This window comes from Megascapheus bottae, chromosome 25, assembly GCF_031878675.1.
Source record: "Megascapheus bottae isolate mThoBot1 chromosome 25, mThoBot2.hap1, whole genome shotgun sequence".
Taxonomy (NCBI): Eukaryota; Metazoa; Chordata; class Mammalia; order Rodentia; family Geomyidae; genus Megascapheus; species Megascapheus bottae.
In genome coordinates, this window is record NC_143533.1 from 20,328,054 (window position 1) to 20,349,060 (window position 21,007).

The window sequence follows — 21,007 nt, forward strand, 5'->3', positions numbered from 1 at the left end:
CTAAGAGGAAACTGTCACTGTAAATGCTTACACTAAAAGACAGGAGGCAGCCAGGTCAACTGACACCAGGAAATACTGGATCAACTTAAATCACTTACCTCACTGGCCGCCAAAATGGCTCATCCATATTGTAGGAGATACAGCAGCTACTTCAGGCTGAAATGTAGGCTAACAAGATGTCCAAGACTGTAAGCTCTAACCAAAATTCAACCTGCAAAAAGAGAGTTCAGATCAAGGAAGGAACCATACTGGGATCCTATGACCACTGCAACACTAAAACAGAGGAGAATGGGGAAATATCCATCCTTCAGACCTCCTGGCAGAACCAGAATGAATTCAGTCTTGGATAAACTCCCTGCCTTTGTCTGCTATATCCAGACAAAAATACAGGAGAACTACCACATAAATGGGTAAGACAAGAGCCAGACGCTGGTGGCTCACACCTGTAATCCTAGTTACTCAAGAAGCTGAGCTCTGAGGATGGCAGTTCAAAGCCAGCCTGGGCACAAGAGTCCATGAGACTCCTCTCTCCAGTGGACCACCAGAAAACCCAAAGTGGCACTGGTTCTAAGTAGTAGAGCACTAGATTTGGGCTGAAAAACACCCAGGCTCATAGTTTAGGCTCCACAACTCAGGGCAGGGGGAAGGGGACAGCAAGTGTAAGACAAGAAGAAGCCATTTCAATAGAAAAGTATTTTAAATGCCTTTATTTTATGCCTTATGTGAAACTTAGCAAAACTCAAAACTACATTCTTATGAAACGGTATTATTTACACGTATTACAGAGTGGCTTTCTTCACCTTGACAACACAAAATCTACCTTACTTGTTCAGACTCAGAAGTTAGCCAAAGATTTCACTTTTAATCATATTCTTAGAGATGTAAAGGGCATATATTATCTGCTTCTCTATGTTATTTAATACAAGCAGCATGTTTATCAACATTGACTTTTTTCTTAGATATAGGAAAAAAATCTTTACATTCAATAATTTTCCCCTTATACTTCTTTTTGAAGGTCAGGAGCTTTGTCTATGAAAAAATGTAATAGGTGGTTGTTTGTCATGTGTATGAAGCAATGACCAACTTTGAAGTAGCCCATTCTAGGTAAGGTTTAGAGTAATGAATATAATATATTTGTTTGGGCTTCTCAATCAAAATTACATGATAAAATTCAAAAATTTGTTACATGTTCTTACTTGGTGTATTGCTCATTATTTAAAATAAAACAAGATCTCAAATCAGCAACCTAACTTTACAACCTAAGAGAGTAATAAAATAAGTGAATCTTGAAAACGAAATAAAAAAGTTTGGTTCCTTGAAAATACCAATCAAACTGGCAATGGAAAAAAAGAGAGAGAACCAGAAACTGTCCTCTGATTCCCAGCACATCTGTTACCCCAAAGAAATTGAGGCAGGAGAAATCAAAGTTGAAGATTAGCATTGGCAAGTGAGACTTCATCTCAGAGAAAGACAGAAAGAACATTAAATCTATTAAAATATGAAAACAGAAATGGAATCATTACTATTAATTTTATAGAAATGTTGAAGACAGTACCTAAGTCAGTGAAATTCACTATATGCCACAGCTTTTACCAGACCTCAAGCCAAGTATCCACCCAGATTCAATCAGCTAAGGTAGGTTTAAAAAAAATCCCATAAAATTCTCTGGGCTTTTGTCCACAGCAAGATCTTGAGATGCTTTTCTTAGGAGAGTTTGAGCTTACTTGAGAACAGGTAGATGATAGATAGGTAGAGAACAAAAATCTCTGAAGTCCTCAGGCCAATATCAAACTAAATAAGGCAAAGTGAGAAAAATGTAGCTTGAATCCTATAACTTTCAAAGATTTACTGTTTAAACAGAAGTTCATCTGAATTATAGTTTAAATGGCCTAGGCAAATCTCATTAAATCTATTGAGACTAATAAAATTTGTAGAATGCCAGAATTTGTAGGTGGGGGAGTATTACCACAAGATGGCAGCATTCTGCCATCTATGCTTTATCCATTGTCCGGTTCAGCTGCTGAGCTTGCTCTGGAATTACAGGCCTCTCCTCTAAGAGACTTGACCAGCCACAATTAAATGGAGATGGCATAAATCTAAACAGTACATGTAGCATATATTTTTCTGTTCTCTACTCATTGACTCTGAATTTATGCCAAGATCTTGGTACCTGTTATCAGCTTTTAGTCTCATTAAATATATAGGCATGAAAGCAGTGGTAGTTGCATAAACATTATGGTCATTTAAAACGTATTGTTTTTCTACTAGATTCCTAAATATATACTTTAAAAAAAAATAGCTTATTTTACATGGTACCCTGACAAGGTCAGTATGACACAGCCCTGTATGGACCCTAGTTTTAATCACTGCGGTCTCCATAGAGCTTGTTGCCCAGACTACTGGCAAGAACATGGTTGCATTTCCCATCCTTCATGTCCTATCGGTTCAAGAACCAATTTGCAGACAGGCTGTGGCTCATGCCTGTAATCCTAGCTACTCAGGAGGCTGAGATATGAGGATCAAGAATCAAAGCCAGCCTGGGCACAAAAGGACCTGAGACTTTTATCTCCAATTAACCTCTAGAAAAGGGAAGTGGGGCTTGGCTGGAGGGTAGGGAAGTAGCCTTGAGCTGAAAAGGAGCTCAGGAACAATGCCCAGGCCCATGGGGTAGGGCAGTAGCTTTTAGCTCAGGGACAGTGCCCAGGCTGAGTTCAAGCCCCAAAACCCACAAAAAAAAAAAAAAAATCAATCTGAGTGTCTGGGGCTATAACTTAGTGCTAAACTTGCTTAGTATGTTCCCAACACTAATCCGTCCCTTCCCAAAAGGTTCTGCATAATGGTAATCACACTTTCCATCTCATCTGTTCCTTAACACCTCAAGAACTTATTTTGCCCTGAATCCTTTTAAACTGATTGGATGGATACACAAAGGCTACTTTTCTACCAAACATCAATATTGGTAGTAAATACAAACAAAATACTCTGGGACTTTTTTTTTTGGAGTGAGACCTTCCTGCCTCCGCTGAAAAGTCATTTGATCCCCTTAAATCAACAAGTTGGTACACATCATATGAAGCAGGTTGTCCATCCTATCACTACTGAGCTTTACAGACTTAAAACTAGCTGAAGGTTTTTCTCCATTTAAAAAAAAAAAAAAAAAAAGGGCTGGGAGTTTGGCCTAGTGGTTAAAGTACTTGCCTAGGATGCACGAAGACCCGGGTTCAATTCCTTGGTACCACATACATACAAAAAGCCGGAAGTGGTGCTGAGGCTCAAGTGGTAGAGCTCTAGCCTTGAGAAAAATCCAAGGACAGTGCTCAGGCCCTGAGCTTAAGCCCAGGACTGGCAAAAAAAAAAAAAAAAAAAAAAAAAAAAAAAAGGACTGGGATCCTGAAGAAGAGGCAACTCTGCCAGCTTCTGAACTGCAAATTAAATTCTTCTGAGTCAAGGGGGGAAAACCAAGAGGGAGGGGAGGGTAATGGGTACCAAGACATGTGAAAGGGTATCAATGTATGTGAATTAATGCACCTTCTATCTGGCAAATATCATGTAACCCTTTTATTAATTACAATAAAAAAACCAAAATAAAAATACATTCTTCTGAGTCTCCAGCCTGCTCTAAGACTTTGACGTGCTAGTCTCTGCAATCATCTAAGATGTAAGCCAATTCCTCAATCTTACATTACTCATTCCCTTTCCTTACATCCTCCCACACATATTACACACACCCCAATTTATTTCTATGAATGCATGTACTTCTACCTATACATATATGAAAACTACTAATAATAAACATCTTACTGGTTTTGTTTCTGGAAAGCCCTTATATATCAACTACAGATCAGAAAAAGAAAAATCAAGAAATATCTTTGAGAGCTGGGGGCATGGTTCAAGTGGTATAGTATCTACCTTGTAAGTACAAGAAGTGGAGTCAAACCCTAGTACTGAAAATAGATGTTTAAAAAGAAATTTAAAAGGCTGGGAGTTTGGCCTAGTAGTATAGTGCTTGCCTACATGCACGAAGACCTGGGTTCAATTCCTTGGTACCACATACGTAGAAAAAGCCAGAAGTGGTGCTGTGGCTCAAGTGGCAGAGCTTTAGCCTTGAGTGTGTAGGTCCTGAGTTCAAGGCCAGGGGTGGGTGGTGCAAAAAAAAAATATATGTATATATATATATATATATATATATAATTTTTTTTTCTTAAAGAAAAGATTTTGCTAGGGGTCTGGCTCAAGCAATAGCTTAGAGTACCTGCCTAGGAACTGTTAGGTCCTGAGTTCAAACCAAAGTACTGTCAAAAAAAAAAAAAAAAGCTGTTTTGCTTTTTGTTTTTTTAATATCCTGAAGCAAGTAAAAGTACTAAAGGAAAAGTTCTTGGGGATAAAATGAGAAGAATGGAATCTTGACAAGCAGAAGATTATAGGACAAAGGATTCTAGGCAATAGAAATCTTATAAGCAAAATGGTATAAAAAAAGAAATAGTATCCTCCCCTTACTGTACGTGTGATATCAAATTACTGATACAATACCCAACATTTGAACTCTTCCTGTTTTATTATGACTGTTATATAAAAATTGCAAAACTTTACCACCTTATGAAGAAACTCAATTATTCTAACTTGACAGAAACTGGGGCTAGGATGTAGCTCAGCAGCAAGGCACTTGCCTACCAAATGCAATGTCCTGGGTTTGATCTCCAATACCAAAAAAGACAAAAGTAGTTGGGGGTTGGAGGGTGGGTAGACAAAACAGAGGGGCCAGGAGTGTGGCCTACTTGCTTAGTTAGCATGCATAAAAACCTGGATTTGATTCCTCAATGCCACATACACAGAAAAAAGCTAAAAGTAGTGCTGTGGTTCAAGTGGTAGAGCACTAGCTTTGAGAAAGCCCAAGGCCCCAAAATCAAGTAGGGAGATGAACCAAGACAAGTCCCATTTCAGAGCCTGCCAATACCTTTTCATTACTAAGGCCGTAATGCTTTATTTTTAAATTTTACCATCAGAGGCCAAAAAGCTTCAGGTCTATAGATCTGATGTCTTAGTATTTCTTCATATTGTAACCGTCATTTCTAATGGGTTTACAAAGAAATCCTAAGTATAAAAGCAAGTGTTCAGCATCCACATATCATCAGTCATTTTTCTGTGCCATCCTTACCTGAACTTGACTATTGCAGACCTTCTGGAGTTCATCAGGAATACATCCATCGTATAAAGCAGAACAGCTGCCTTTTCTTCAGTTGACCATGAAGTGATAATAGGGGGGGCAACCTTTTACTTTTTTTCAACCTAAAAGTGAAAGTTATTTTTTCTTTTCATGCCTACAGGCCTTATTCATGGAATATTCATAAGGAATAAACTACCCTGGTCTTCTTTGATCATAGCCTTTCCTTTTCTACTTCTAGATTATCATCCATACTCAAATTTTACCTATCTAATGATTGCCTTTCCTTTATTTATATTGTGTCTATGAAGTCTGAATTCGGGCACTGTTCCTAAGTGTTTTTGCTCAAGGCTAGTGCTCTATCATTTGACTACACCTTCATTTTCAGCTTTTTGATAGTTAATTGAGTCTTGCAGACTTTCCTGCCCCTGCTGGTCTAAAACCACAACCCTCAGATCTCAGCCTCCTGCATAGCTAGCATGAGTCACTAGCACTGGGCATTAAGTGCTTTTTAAATTTATCATTAGACTTGTTTCTTGCTTCACTCTCTTACTGAAGACCATATGGCATTTGGCTTCACAAAGCAAACTGAGCTAAGAACCTCTAAAATTGAGCTAAGCATCTGCCAAACCTCTAAAACGATTTTTTTTTTAAGGTAGACCTCACTATGTAGTTTAGGGTAGCCTCAAACCCATGCCCCTTCCACATCCAGCCTCTGAGGGGTTACAGACACGTGTTACCATCACTAGGTTATGGCTACGGTATTTATTCTGAAAGAATAGTAAAGGGAATTGGGCACTAGTGGCTCATACCTGCAATCCTAGACAGGTCAGAGACTGAGAACAGAATAACTGTAGTTCAAGGCCAGCGCAAGCTAAAGAAGTTCACAACCTATAATCTTGAAATAACCAACAAAAAACAGGGCTGGAGGTATGCCTGAAATGGTAGAGAGCCAGCTTAGTAAGTGTAAGGCCCTGATTTCAAATTCAAATATTGTCAAAATAATATTATAACTGTCACAACAGAGAACTTTATTAAGTTAGATTATTTCTACTATCCTTTTCACTTATTTTCTATCACTTTTCTTGAAGAGTAGATTGACATTTTTGTTACTCATGAAGAACCTTGCAGGAAAAACAGCAAAACAGTAGAATGCATAAATAACAGACAAAAAAAGGAACTATATCACACCATGCACAGGATGTTGCTTGATATTGAAGAACTAAGAGACTTTTTATTAAATGCAGAGTATTCCTTGTTTTACAAGACAAAAACTAGACAAATGTTTTAGGTTCAGTAACTGGTATGTTGTAAGCTGAAACCATGAAAATCTTCCCTGTGGACACAATCTGCATCAGATTCAAAGTCTGCATATTTATACAATGCTCACTGCACAGTAACATTTATCTCAGCTCAGTACATATTTCAGAGTTTCAAAACAAGGGCAATTATTCTCTACTAACTCCCTGTCTTGTGAAAAACATGGTAAGACTAAGGGCTCCACATTTAGTTAATAAGATATTTTTCTAGGTTACTGTAACAGGGCTAAAGTTTCAGATTTTAATAAGAGTACTTCTGATTTACCAATAAACCTTACAATAGTGGGTAATGTATATTTGCTTTGTGATTTTTAAGTTTTTAAAACTTCAGCAATGAAATTCTGAAAGCCCCTGTGCCTTACCACTCATTAAAATAAACATGATTCATTTACTTCAACTCACTGAAGTTCAATTAATTTACCAGATTTATATACCTATTTCCTGCCACCGAGGGTTCAGTCTTAATTCTGAGTATATATCAAAAACAGCAGTTTAAAAGTTAAGATTAATGCCAAATGCTATTGAACAATTTTTAAAACTACTCTACTGTTAAACTATTCTAAACAGCTGGTTTCTTTATCACAATTATCTGGGGAGCATCTAACAACATAAGGACTTCACATCAGAACTAATGAGCAAAACTTTGAGCAAGACTTCTATATTTCAAGTTTCCAACTGAAGCTAACATTAGTGTAGGAAGAAGCCCAGACCTTGGCCACTAGACCTGTGGTTTAAGATATATCAGAATCACTGGAGAACCTTTTAAAATAAAAATGAAATAGAGCAACACCAATAAAAACAACAAAAATAGATTTGCTTCAACAAACTGAGAAGTCGTATCCAGTAACCAGCATTTTAAATAACTACTGAAGTTGGACTAAAACTACTCTAGCAAAACAATACAGAGTATCATTATATTATAAATAAGTACAGTAAACAATTTAGGAGACACTGGCCTGCAAGTCCTACCAAATCTTGCCCCAGGCAAGTTACTTAGCAAGTAAGAGAGGCCAAAACTTACCTTTTTCAAACACAATATATTTTTTCAATATAATGTCAAAGTCAGGTGAATTCTAAGGCCATCATTCACTCATAAAATTATTTAAACCTTTAAACAGGTCAGTTCTTAACATTCAGCTTTAATGCTTTATCATTGGCCTGACAGATTGTCAGAGGTAGTGATTCCAGCTTACCATGTGATATGGATTGTACAAGATATACATTCTACTTAGACACTTTCACAGGTTTTATACAGCACATACATAATAAGACATCAAAGACCAGTTGGATATACTATACACTCTTGATTTATAACTTCATAAATTTTCCTCACGTGAGGATTCCTATCTATAATATCAGGAAGAAAATCCTAAGTAATACTGAAGGTATCATGCTGCCTCTTTTGTGATACTATTTACTAATTTTTTTTTTTACCAATCCTATAGCTACCTGTAAAGTGGGGAGTTGGTATATTTCATTCCGCTTTATGGAGTTTTAAAAGCTGTACATAAAGGAACTGTATCTCAGTATGTGATGTGACCATAACTACATTTGACTAAGTGCAGATGAGTGTGTGATAGCTCTGCTATTGTGGCCAAACTTTAGGAATGGATATAACCTACATTAAGACAAAATCTGACTAGGCATCAACACTATGAAACAAGAGAATACATGGGGGGGGAGGGTAGAAACTGGCACCCACAACAGCCTAAATCTAAGGTGCTATTATTTCCCATTACATTCTTCAAAAAGACTTATCCTCTCTTTTTTCTAGCAGTGCACATGATTAAACAATTGGTATCTCTTAGCCAAACAATAAAAGGCATTATCCAAAATAAGTGTTGCACTAAGAAAAAAAAAAAGTCATATTATATAATAAAATGAAACTTTTAAATCTACACTCAAACAAGCTAAAACATTCAGACTCATTTTGAGCTACTTAGAAATCTAGCCTCTTGTGTGTATGCTGGTCTTGGGACCTAAACTCTCAGACTCCTCCTGCTCAGGCTGGCTATGAAGTAGGATCCCAAGTACTCAGCCTCTTGAGAAGCTAGGATTACAGGCATGAGGTACCAGCACTTGGCTGAGTCTACACTCTTAATCAAAGTATTTCCTACTTTATAAATAATTTCAAGATCAAAAGAATGAATTCTTAAATTAATCAAAAATTGAAAAAATACAAATAAATATCAGAAACAGGTGATATTGTGTCTACTACTTAGGAAAAAAAGGTTTCTTGAATGACTAAAAGATATGGAGCACAGAAAAAGGACCTCAAAACAACCACCACAAAGCTGCAAGGCACTACCTGAACCTTATTGCACACTTCCTCTTAAATCCAAAGACTATGGGACAAGGAAAGAAAATGCACACAGACACAACTTTTCATGTCCTTCGAGCTGGCTTGGCCGTTAACTGCTTTTCCCTTTCAAATTCCTTCTCCCGCTGCTGTTCCCTCTCCAGTTCTTCTTTTTGCCGCTTCTGCTGCAGTTTAAGTGCTCTTTTCTGTGTCAAAAAAGAAGAAGAAAATGAAAACTCAAGACAACAACCAAGGGTTATAGTTTATGGCCTAATTTAAAAATGATAACCTAACTTAAAGGCACTCCTTTGGCTTGAGATAATCAAGACGTGACATTTAGCTTATAAATTTGATCTTGTTTTGTGTGTCATGGGGCTTGAACTCTGGGCCAGGGTGCTACCCCTGAACTCTTCAGCTCAAGGCTAACACTCTACCACGTGAGCTACAACACCACTTCCTAGCTTATAAATTTGATCTTGGTAATTCAGATACTTTGAGTCAACAAAATGTGTTACTCTAAACTCTTATTAAATGAAATGGTAGTTGTACATGCAGAAAATATGAGCTTGTCAAGCCCAAGCTTACAGTAAAGCTAAGAAGGGGTCAAAAATGACAATTTTTTAGGAATTGGGAATGTGCTTACCTAGCATGCATGAAGCCCTGGGTTTGATTCCTTAGTACCACACAAAAAGAAAAAGCGAGAACTGATGTTATGGCTAAAGTGCTGGAGTGCTAACCTTGAGCTAAAAAGGCTCAAGGAGAGTGCCCAGGCCTGAGTTCAAACCCCAGGACTGGCAAAAAAAAAAAAAAAAAAAAAAAAAGACAATCTTTAAAAGAAGTTGATGTGTTAAGTATGTTACTGTAGGGAGAGACATAAAAATGAAAACAAAACTTTATGGTTTATAAAGAATGTTAAAGTTTTCAACTTACTTTTAACCTGGATGTCTTCTCATGAAGCATCAGCATCTCTTTTCTTATATTCACCAATTTGGTATGATAGTGCTTTGCTTCAGTGAACTTCACCACAGAAAAGTAAATGAAAAGTCAGGTTAATACAGACTGGTGTATCACAGTGGGTTAGTATGTTAATGCCTAAATTATATTTCATCCTTCCTAAACTGCTCAATTTTGTAGACCTTAATAATAGGTAATGTTTAAACCCCAGAATAGAATTTCAATTAAACCATTGGCAGGAATTTGAAGATTTTTGATTCAGTTCAGATTTTTTAAAAAGTTACTAAAAACAAAAAGATATTCACATTAAATTTAGTACAAACTACATTGTAATTTAAATACATGATGTGCAAGAGCCGGGAGTTTGGCCTAGTGATAGAGTGCTTGCCTAGCATGCATGAAGACCCAGGTTGGATTCCTTAGTAACACAGACATAGAAAAAACTGGAAATGGTGCTGTAGCTCAAGTGGTAGAGCACTAGCCTTGAGAAAGCCCAAGGACAGTCCTTAGACCCTTAGTTCAAGCCCAAACACTGGCATGCATGCATAAATAAATAAATTAAAACATGAAATATAGATCTAAAATATATTCAAACTATCCAATGGTGCCACCTATTTCATTTAAGAGATGTAAAACCTCTCTAAAACACTCTCCTTTATAAGGGAAAGACAGTTAAAGTACATAGAATATATAAGGACAGGATAGTGTGACTCATCTACTTATCAGGAAAATCAAAGCTAAAGCCAGAAATCCCCAAGGGCACAGCAGTTATATTCAGTCATGTTCCTTTGGTTTCTGAGGTTGGACCAAACAGAACAGCCTATGTGAGGACACTCTACTTCCCCAGAAGCTACAAGTGCATACTATGCATCTCTGTTAGCCTACCAGTTCCTGTCAGAAGATGGGAGGATGAGGCAGGATCACAGTGGTAGGAGAAAAGGGAAAAACACCTAGTTCTCAGACAAGGCAACAGAAAGAAGAGAAACCAGAAAAGTGTCAGTCAGACAGATGTGAAACCTTAATGTAGCTGTGAGTAAAATCATAGTCTGATGAGCTCTAGAATTAACAAATCTTATCTGCATCATTCAGAGCCTTCCACTTTTCAATGCTTATATAACTACTCTTGGGGATGGGAATGTGGTAGAGTGCGTAACTAGTGTGGGTGAACCCTGGGTTTGATTCCTCAGTACCACATAAACAGAAAAAAGCAGAAGTGGCACTGTGGCTCAAGTGGTAGAGTGCTAGTCTTGAACAAAATAACCTCAGGGAGAGTGTTTAGGCCCTGACTTCAAGCCAGGATTGGCATGCATGCATGAATAAATAAATAAAGCTCTTGGACTGAAAGAAGATAAAAAAATTAATTCAGTCTTTGACTCTTTAGACTGAAACAACAGAATTCCATGTGCTTCAATAAAGCCATATGTGGCTCATGCTTGCAATCCTAGCTATTCAGTGGGTCAGAGTAGCCTTGTTCACCTCTTTCACAAGAAGTTAGGAACTACTGTGTACAAGATCTGCACATTTTACAACAGGCCTTTTTCCAATGCTAATACATACTTTTATTGTTATTATCATTAGTATATAAGGAGAATATTACTAAACCAGTGGAAAATCCATCTCTGAGGTAGTTATAAATCCCTACAAAAATCACGCAAATCAATAATTCCTAATGTTCAAAGTGAAGAATGGCCACTACCTATTTGTACTGTTCCCTTTTCTTAAAATAGAGTTATCAGTTCCTCTCACCAGCTTCTGAAGAAATTCAACCACTCAACTATTTATCCTAAAAGATGAAACTAACTAATCTTAAGGTGTCCATTCCAGCTCACAAAATGAACTTACAATGGGCAGTACACATGCCTGATAATGAAATATCAACCTAAGAAATCATATAACCAGCCAGGCATGGTGGCTCATGCCTGTAATCCTAGCTACTTAGGAGGTACTCCTCAGATCTGAGGATCGCAGTTCAAAGCCAGCAAGAGCAAGTCCATAAAACTCTTATCTCCAATTAACCACCAGAAAACTGCAAGTGGCACGGTGGCTCAAGGGGCAGGCCCGAAGAGCTCAGGGAGTAGGCCCAGAGTTTAAGCTCCACACTGACCAAAAAAAAAAAAAAAAAAAAAAAATCAGGTAACTGAGAGAAACTGTACTTCCCTTAATGGCAAAAACAGTTCCCCAAAGTTCGTTCTTCTCACTTCTCTTTTCTATACCTTTTATTATAAGCAGATCTATTCTAGACTCATAAGTTTAACTGCCTGTTGTTATGTCCAACATATAAAAGACAACGATTCAAGAATTTGGAAGGGGGCCGGGCGTTTGGCCTAGTGATAGCGTGCTTGCCTAGCATGCATGAAGACCCAGGTTCGATTCCTTGGTACCACACACATAGAAAAAAGCCAGAATTGGTGCTGTGGTGCTCAAGTGGTACAGCTCTAGCCTTGAGAAAGCCCAAGGAGAAAGCTCAGTTCCTGAGTTCAAGGCCCAGGACTGACCAAAAACTGGGAGCCAGTGGCTGACATCTATAATCTTTTTTTGCTTTTTGGTCAGTTGTGGGATTTGTGGGATTTGAACTGAGTGCCTGAGCACTGTCCTGAGCTCTTCAGCCTCCTGAGTAGCTAGGATTACAGGCATGAACCACTGGCACCTGGTTACTCCTGTAATCTTCACTACACAGGAGGCTATAATCTGAGAATTCAAAGATCGAAGCCAACCTGAGCAGAAAAGTCTGCCTGAGCAGAAAAGTCTGCAGGACTCTTATTTCTGATTTTTCACTAAAAAACCAGAAGTGGGGCTGTAGTCAAAGTGGTAGAGTGCTAGCCTTGAGCACAAAAGCTCAGTCAGCTAGAAAGCCCAGCTATTCAGGAGGCTGAGATCAGAAGATCACAGCTGAAGCCAGCCCAGGCAGGAAAGCGGTGAGGCTCTTAACTCCAGTAAACTACTCAGAAAACGTCAGAAGTGGGCTGTGGCTCATGTGGTAGTGTTAGCCTTGGTACAGAGAGGCTCACGGACAGAACCCAGACCCTTAGTTTATAAACCCCAGGACCAGAAAATAAAAAAAAGAAGAGGACCAAGACATGAGAAAGGGTACCAATGTATGTGAAGAAATGCACCCTCTATCTGGTGAATATAATGTTACCCTTCTATTGATTACAATAAAAAATATATGAAAAAAAAGAAAACTAGAGGATAAGACCCTAAAGATACATCAATCTCTATTGTGCTGGTGAGATAAATCTAGCTAGTTGTACAATAGAATGCCATTACATCAAGAAAACCATACTCACCAAAGCATTAATATCCAACATGGAATGGCATTCTTTAAATTTTGAAATCTCTTGTTCCAGTGTATCTAGTAATACAACTTGGTTTTGTCTGAAACAAAAAGCACATGGACAAATAAACCTCATGCACTTTAACTTTTAGTTCATTAAAAAGAATCACATTTGGGCTGGGAGTTTGGCCTAGTGGTAGAGTGTTTGCCTAGCATGCACGAGGACCTGGGTTCAACTCCTCAGTACCACATACAAAGAAAAAAGTTGAAAGTGGTGCTGAGGCTCAAGTGGTAGATCTCTAGCCTTGAGAAATCCCAAGGACAGTGCTCAGGCCGTGAGTTCAAGCCCAGGACTGGCCAAAAAAAAAAAAAAGAATCACATTTATCTGGGTCAATGTTGAAAGTTGGAAATGGACTGCCCCTCCAAGGCTTGTTAACTTTTTTTTTTTTTTTTTTGCCAGTCCTAGGGCTTGAACTCAGGGCCTGGGCACTGTCATCCTTGGACACTTTTTGCTCAAGGCTAGCACTCTACCACTTGAGCCACAGCATCACTTTTTCTGTGAATGTGGTATGGAGGAATCAAACACAGGGCTTCATGCATACTGGGCGAGCACTCTACCTCTAGGCTATGCTCCCACCCAGCATAATATTTTCAAGATATATTTGGGGGGGGGGAGGGTCATGGGGCTTGAACTCTGAGACTGGGTCCTGTCCTTGAGCTCTTCAGCTCAAGGCTACCACCCTACTCCTAGAACCACAGCCACAGTCCCACTTGCTGTTTTCTAGTGATTAATTGGAGATAAGAGAGTCTCATGGTCTTTTGTATCCTGGCTGTTTTGAACCTCAATCCTCAGATTTTAGCCTACTGAGTAGCTAGGATTACAGGCCTGAGCCACCGCACCAACTTATTCTTGCTTCAAGTTCAGCCCCTAATAACTAAAATAATCAAATAACTTACATTTTACTATTAGTTTTAGTAACTATATTGTCTTCCCTCAAAAAAAAGTTAGTTTATAATAACTAGCCTAAGAAACTCAATGTTTTTTCTTTTCTTTTCTTCTTTAAATGCAGGTCCTAGGGGTTTGAATTCAGGGTTTCAGGCTTGCTAAGAAGATACTCTACTACCTAAGCCACATCTCAGTCCTTTATTTAGTTGTTTAAGTAAAATCTCCTATATTTTTTCCTGGAATTGCCTCACATATCCTGTTACCAATGCCTCTTCTAGCGGGGATTGCATCTGTGACCTTCCATGCTGAGATGGAATGAGAAGTCTCATTAGCTTTTTACCCATGCCAGCCTCAAGCCATGATTCTCCAATCACAGCTACTGATTATACTGGGATTACAAACTTCTCCTATCACATCCCACCTGCTATGTTTTATATTAAAATTACAGTGCTCCAAGTCGGGCACTGATGGCTCATGCCTAGAAATCCTAACGAGTCAGGAGACTGAGATCTGAGGATCTTGGTTCAAAGCCTGTCCAGGCAAATATAACTGTAACCCCTCTATACATCACCCTGACAATAAAATTAAAAAAAAAAAAGTCTCTGAAAGACTTTTATCTGCAATTAACTACTTAGAAAAAGCTGGGAGTGACACTGTGGCTGAAGTGGTAGAGTGCTAGCCTTGAACACAAAAAGAGACTCAAATCGCCGGGAGTTTGGTCTAGAGGTTGAGTGCTTGCCTAGCATGCACGAAGTCCCAGGTTCAATTCCTTGATGCCACATACATAGAAAAAAGCTGTAAGTGGTGCTGAAGCTCAAGTGATAGTGTTCTAGCCTTGAGAAAAATCCAAGGATAGAGCTTAGGCCCTGGCTTAAGCCCAGGACTGGCAATAAATAAAAAAAAATAAAAAGAGACTCAAGCCTAAGTTCAAGCCCCACAAACAAACCCCCTCCCCACTCAAAAAATAAAGAAAGGAAACATACACATGTATGTGTGCGCGTATGCATACACAAATTTATGCAGCTTTAATAGCAAAGGGGAAATAAGTAGTTAGCTTTTTTGTTGTTGTTAGCTTACGTGAGTTCCTGCAGGGCCTGCTTGGATCTCTGCAGATCTGGCAAGTAGTGGGAAAGCAATCCTTCTGCCAGCTGCTCCACAGCTTTGTCTTCTACAATCAAGTCCTCTACTAATCCTTCATCTGGAGAAGCATCACTTAATCCTGTCCCCAAGCAAAAATCAAATTTAGTAAACAAATTAATTCCATAGCAAGAAGGAGGGAAGGAGGCCCACAGTGGAGAGGAAAGGCAAAAATCTACCATCCTAACTTACATGGATTTTTTCGTTTAGGTGCCAGTCTTGGGGCTTTAACTCAGAGCCTGGGTACTACCCCTGAGCTTTTTTGCTCAAAGCTAGCATTGTACCAACTTGAGCCACAATCGTACTTTTGGCTTTTTTTTTTTTTTTTTGCCAGTCCTGGGGCTTGAACTCAGGGCCTGGGCACTGTCCTTGGACTTTATTTTGCTCAAGGCTAGAACTCTGCCACTTGAGCCACAGTACCACTTCCAGCTATTTCTATGTATATGGTACAAAGGATCAAACCCAGGGCTTCATGCATGCTAGATGAGCATTCTACCACTAGACCAAACACCCCCAACGCACTTTTGGATTTTTTTGGTAATAAGAGATGAGTCTCATAAAACCCTTCCAGGAATGGTTTTGAGCCGTGATCTTAGCCTCCTGACTAGCTAGGATTAAACCACCAGGTGTAAACCACCAGCACCAAGCTCTACAAAGATTCTTTTCTCTTAAAAGTTTTTTCTTCTAAGCTTTCTTTAAAAAAAAAAAAATGGGGGGGTGGGGTTAGTAGGATATCAATGGCTTACATCTGTAATCCTAGCTAGTCAGGAGGCTGAGATCTGAAGATCACAGTTTGAAGCCAGCCTTGGCTAAAAGCCCATCTCTAATTAACCACCCAAAAAGCTAGAAGTGGAACTTTATGTAGCTCAAGGGACACAGTACTAGCCATCAGCACAAAAGTCTGGGACAGCACCCAGGCCCTCAGTTCAAGCCCCAAGATGGACACCAAAACAAAAAGGGGTGAGGGGATTATAAATGCTCAAAAAGTATTTTGAGCCAGGCACAGAAGCTCATGCCTGTAATCCTAGCTACTCAGAAGGCTGAGATCTGAGGATCAAAGTTCAAAGCCAGCCCAGACACAAAAGGACCTGAGACTCTTATCTCCAGTTTACCTCAAGAAAGGGGGAAATGGGGCTTGGCTCCAGAGTAGGGCAGTAGTCTCAAGCTGAAGTGCTTATGGACACCACCCAGGCCCAGGGGTAGGGCAGTAGCCTTGAGCTGAAGAGCTCAGAGACAGTGCTACGCCAAGTTCAAGCCCCATGACCCATAAGGAAAAAAAAAAAAAAGACAGTATTCTGATGCATTGTTGCTTTTTCTGTTATTGATTTCTTTAAACAGGGTCTATATAGGCCAAGGTGGCCTGTAATTAACATTTCTCCAGTGTCAGCCTTCTGAGTTCTGGGATTATAGCACACCACAACACGGAGAAAGTATATTTAAACTACTAGTATAAGGCAGTCCAAAGTAAAGAACATTAGCTGGGAGAGTTTGGCCTAGTGGTAGAGTGCTAAGTAAAGAACACTAACTGGGAGAGTTTGGCTCGCCTAGCATGCACAAAGACCTGGGTTCGATTCCTTGGTATCACAGAGAAAAACTGGAAGTGGTGTTGCAGCTCAAGAGGCAGAGTGCTGAGTCTTGAGGAAACCGCCCAAGGACAGTGCTCAGATGCTGAGTTCAAGCCCCAGGACTGGCAAAAAAAAAAGAGAAAAGAAAGAATAAAAAAGAAAAAGCTGGAAATGGTGCAGAGTGGCTCAGGTGGTAGTGTTCTAGCCTCAGGAAAGCTCAAAGACATTGCTCATGCCCTAAGTTCAAGCACCAGGACTGGCAAAAAACAAAACAAAGGAATGTTCAAATTCTTTATTTATGTATTTTTCAAGGTAGATCCTACAACAACTCACATGATTAAATAATTGGCATTCATTCCTGTGGAACTAAGCAATAAAAGGCAATAATACTAAAAATGAGTGTTGCACAGCATTAAAGGCAAATCATATAGCAGGGCGTGGTGGCTCTCACGTGTAATCCTAGATACTCTGGATGCTGAAATCTGAGGATCAAGCTTCAAAGCCAGCCCTAAAGAATGTGAGACTCTTATCTCCAGTTAATCACTAGAAAACCAGAAGCGCCCTTTGGCTCAAGGGGTAGGGCAGTAGCCTTGGGCTGAAGAGCTCAGGGACAGGACCCAGGCCCAGAGCTCAAGCCCCTATGACCAACAAAAACAAAAACAAACAAAAACAAATCATACAATGAACTGAAACTTTCAAATCTTCACTCAAGGATCTAAAATACTGAACTAAATTCTGAGTTTAATTTTTTTTTGCCATTTTTTTCCTTCATGTGAGGCTAATTTGACAAGTGAGATGTAAAATAACAATGAAACAAGTGCATTTACATTTTATTTCTTTAGCCATCAAAGGATAAGTTGAAGCTTGCTTGTTCTCTCTTTCCTTCTGAGCCTTCCCTTCTTTTTTCTAAGTATGTCTTATTTTAATTTTTTTTTTGGGGGGTGGGTCAGCACCTGGGTGCTGTCCATGAGCTGTCTTTAGCTCAATTACTCCCAACCCCTGGGCCTGGGGGTTATCCCTGAGAGCTCTTCAGCTCAAGCTACTACCCTACCCTTGAGCCAAGTCCCACTTCCCATTTTCTAGAGGTTAATTGGAGATGGGTCTCAGGTCCTTTTGTGTCAAGGCTGGTTTTGAACCTTGATCCTCAAATCTCAGCCTCCTAAGTAACTAGGATCTACAGGTGTGAGCCGTGGCGCCAGGCTAAAATTTTCATTATAGAAGGTAAAGCTGGAAAGTAAAGATGCCCTTCTTATCCTCTTAATCCTCAGTGGAGTTTCTTACATAGCCTTTCAGAAATCAACTTTTCATGACAAAGGAAATATAACTCATAGCATGGTGAAACCTTATCTTTATTTTTTTTGTTGTGAAACCTTTTTTCTAATTTATTGCTTTAGAAGTGATATAATACAGGGCTACCTTTACACACATCAGGCAATAAATTTTCTTTCACAGTGTCATCTGTTCCTTCATTTTCTCCCCATTTCCTCCCTCCAATTTCCACCCACAAGTTGCATTGCTCATTTTCATCAATGTCCAGTCAGCTAGTGTGCGCCACTGCTGCACTTTTTTCCTGACTCTGTTCCCTCCCACCCCCACTTCATTTCTGTATGTTTGTGATAGGGTCTTGCTATTGCTATGTGGCAAAAGATGGTCTCAAACTCATTATCATTCTGTCTCTCTCTCAAGTGGTGAGATTTTCGTACTATGCTGCCCATCAACTTTTCTCATATACATATACATATGTACATATAATCTTGGGTATCTTTCTATAGCAACACATGTTAATCTCCTTTTTTAACAAATAGAACTATACCATAGTTTGTATAATCAACCCCCTATGGGTGGGTTATTGAAGTTATTTTTATCTTTTTGCTACTTCAAATAATGTTGCACTGTGATCTTTGCACATTCATATCAGTTTCTGTAGAATACAGTGTTAGAAGTACAGTTGAGACAAAGGCTTTTGCATTCTTCTGACATTGTAAAATTGCCCTCCTAAGAGATGGCACCAATTCACATTGCTACCAACAATCTATTGGTGGACTATTTCTAAATGCTTAACAATTCTGACAGGTGCTGGGAATGTGGCTTAGTGGTAGAAGTGCATGAAGGCTGAGGTTTGATTCCTCAGTAACAGGTAAACAAAAAAAGCCAGAAGTGGTGCTGTGGCTCAAGTACTAGCCTTGAGCACAGAGAGGTTTAGGGACAGAGCCTAGGCTCTGAGTTCAAGCCTCAGAACTGGCAAAAAAAATAAAAAATAAATAAAAATAAGTAAAAAAAAAAATAAAATCTATGACAAGAGTGCAGAGAATGCTGGGCCAGGAGTTTGGCCTAGTGGTAGAGTGCTTGCCTAGCATGCACAAAGACCCGGGTTGGATTCCTCTGTTCTGCATATGTAGAAAAAAGACGGAAGTGGTGCTGAGGCTCAAGTGGAAGAGCGCTAGCCTTGAGAAAGTCCAAGGACAGTGCTCAGGGCCTGAGCTCAAGCCCAGGACTGGCAAAAAAAAAAAAAAAAAGAGTGCAGGTAAAGGAATCAGCATGAAGGGAAGTGAGAATACAGGGTCTCTCTGGAGTGGAGAATACAGAGCATAGCAAAACAAGCAGCTATGATGCCATATGGCCAGTCTGTGAGAACCCGAGTACCAAATTAGTGGCTCCGGCCCTTAATTTAGTAGTGCTGAGGAGTCATTTAAGGAATATGAGTAAGGAAGTGACAAGACTGGAGCTTAATCTTGGTGTAGTGATATTACAGACTGGAACACACTGGGGATGGCGTGGCTCACAAAAGGAATATGAAAACCATATAGAATACCCTACACGAAACAGAAGGAAACAGAGCAAAATGTTAAGAGCAATTTCAAAGTTTCCTATCAAAATATTAACACCTCCAACAACAACATCTGATTTCATTCTTTTTTTTTTTTTTTTTTTGCTGGTCATGGGGCTTGACCTCTGGGTCTGAGCACTGTTCCTGAGCTTCAGAGCTCAAGGATATTGCCCTACCCCTTGAGCCGCAGCACCACTTCGTTAACGTCTGCTTTTACCTTTGGACAAGCTATGAGTTATATGCAAAACAACCACATCCGGGCACCCAGAAGAAAAAAAATTTTAAAAAGAGGAACACGTGAGTGTTAGGAGTGGGGCCCAAGGTGCAAGTAAGTATTATATGGAAGCCATTTTAATAGAAGAGTCATTGAAGAAAAAACATGACCATAAAGTGCTCAGAACAGAATACTGAGGTGACCCCGTGTATTTCTGCAATATATGATTATTTTATGCAGCACTACAGCCTTTCTCACCTAGGGTTCTATGAACTACAAAAATTCTTTTGAGGGACAACGTTCTCGATTCTTCCAAAGATGGCACATAAACAGCACCAGCTAATACGGTCCTCTCAACGGATACCTCCATGTATTACGATTCAAATCTCTCCTGGAACAATGAATGAGAAAGGCCACTGATGGGGAAAAAAAAAAAAAAGGCACGTCACCAGGCAAGGCACAGCATTTCACCAGTGCCAATGTTGAATATTTCCGTGAATTAAAACGGGATCAGATTTCTGATCAACTCGTCCTCCCCCCCACAACCACTAACCCATATGTCGGAAAGCTAACTCGGAAACGATTTCACCACCTACAGCCACCGACCGCACCCAATTCGGAGCTTCCCCGCGGGCCTGCGGGCCTAGCACGGCTCCACACCCGCACGGGGAGGGCCCGGGCCGCCTCCGCGGCAGCCCGAGCCCGCCGGCCGGAGGCCCTGTGTGGGAAGAGGTGGGGGGGGGGGTGACGCCATCCTCCTTCCCGCCCCGGCCGCCATCACAGCACGTACCCAGCGTCGGCTCGCCGGCCTCCGCGCTGCTGGTGGGCCCTGTCCGGTCCCCGTCTAGGGGCAATGGCCTAGAGACGCTCATGTCTCCTCACGCCGGGTAGCGGGAAAGCGCGGTCCCGTGAGCCGTCACGCGCCTCCAGCGAGACCCAGGCAGAGAGAAGCCGCAGTCACGCCCGGAAGTGGCGCGGTCGTACTTCGTCACTTCCGGTCCGCGTGACTGCACGTCACACCTCCTCCCACCCTCCCCGGCTCCCTCAGCAGGCCTTGGACCCGTTATTCCCGTGGGGGCTCCGCGAAATTTCATCCGTTTGGGACTCCTGGAGCTTGTTGGTGTCTTGTGGGAGAGGGTGGGCGCCCTTGGCCGCCGGAGGACGGGAGTAAAACAGCCGCTGGTGTCACCCGAGCTACCGGGTGCTGTCATCCTGGGGGCTGACGTCATGGATTATGCAACCAGAAAATGACAGGCGCCTGCACGTCCTCCCTGCACTCCATCTACACGACTGCAGTCCCAAGCTTGCCT

General features: G+C 40.4%; 2 protein-coding genes across 2 annotated transcripts in view; both read right to left on the reverse strand.

Annotated features, from left to right (window-relative positions):
- Positions 1–6,263, reverse strand: part of Sqor (sulfide quinone oxidoreductase) — a 51,643-nt gene extending 45,380 nt beyond the window's left edge. Inside the window, exons 1-3 of the mRNA XM_090358475.1 lie at positions 5,974–6,263; positions 5,156–5,286; positions 99–211 (exon numbers count right to left, since the gene is read on the reverse strand). The gene's annotated coding sequence lies outside the window, so the exon portion shown is untranslated. The remainder of the gene's footprint in view (positions 1–98; positions 212–5,155; positions 5,287–5,973) is intronic.
- A 102-nt stretch (positions 6,264–6,365) lies between these two features.
- Bloc1s6 (biogenesis of lysosomal organelles complex 1 subunit 6) lies at positions 6,366–20,666 on the reverse strand. Its single transcript, XM_090358476.1, has 5 exons — positions 20,488–20,666; positions 15,032–15,173; positions 13,021–13,108; positions 9,710–9,796; positions 6,366–8,985 (listed from the first exon to the last, which is right to left on the reverse strand). The coding sequence occupies exons 1-5, from the start codon at positions 20,567–20,569 to the stop codon at positions 8,866–8,868; spliced, it is 519 nt and encodes a 172-aa protein (XP_090214602.1). The 5' UTR covers positions 20,570–20,666; the 3' UTR covers positions 6,366–8,865.
- Between the last annotated feature and the right edge of the window lie 341 nt (positions 20,667–21,007).

What these genes read in the sequence shown, in the direction of transcription:
- Bloc1s6 (XM_090358476.1), bottom strand. Translation starts at nt 20,569, where the DNA reads ATGAGCGTCTCTAGGCCATTGCCCCTAGACGGGGACCGGACAGGGCCC. An exon ending in CAGGCCCTGCAGGAACTCAC is followed by an intron (nt 13,109 to 15,031) that starts GTAAGCTAACAA and finishes TTTTTGTTTCAG; the next exon opens with ACAAAACCAAGTTGTATTAC. An exon ending in AGAAGACATCCAGGTTAAAA is followed by an intron (nt 8,986 to 9,709) that starts GTAAGTTGAAAA and finishes TTTTTGACACAG; the next exon opens with AAAAGAGCACTTAAACTGCA.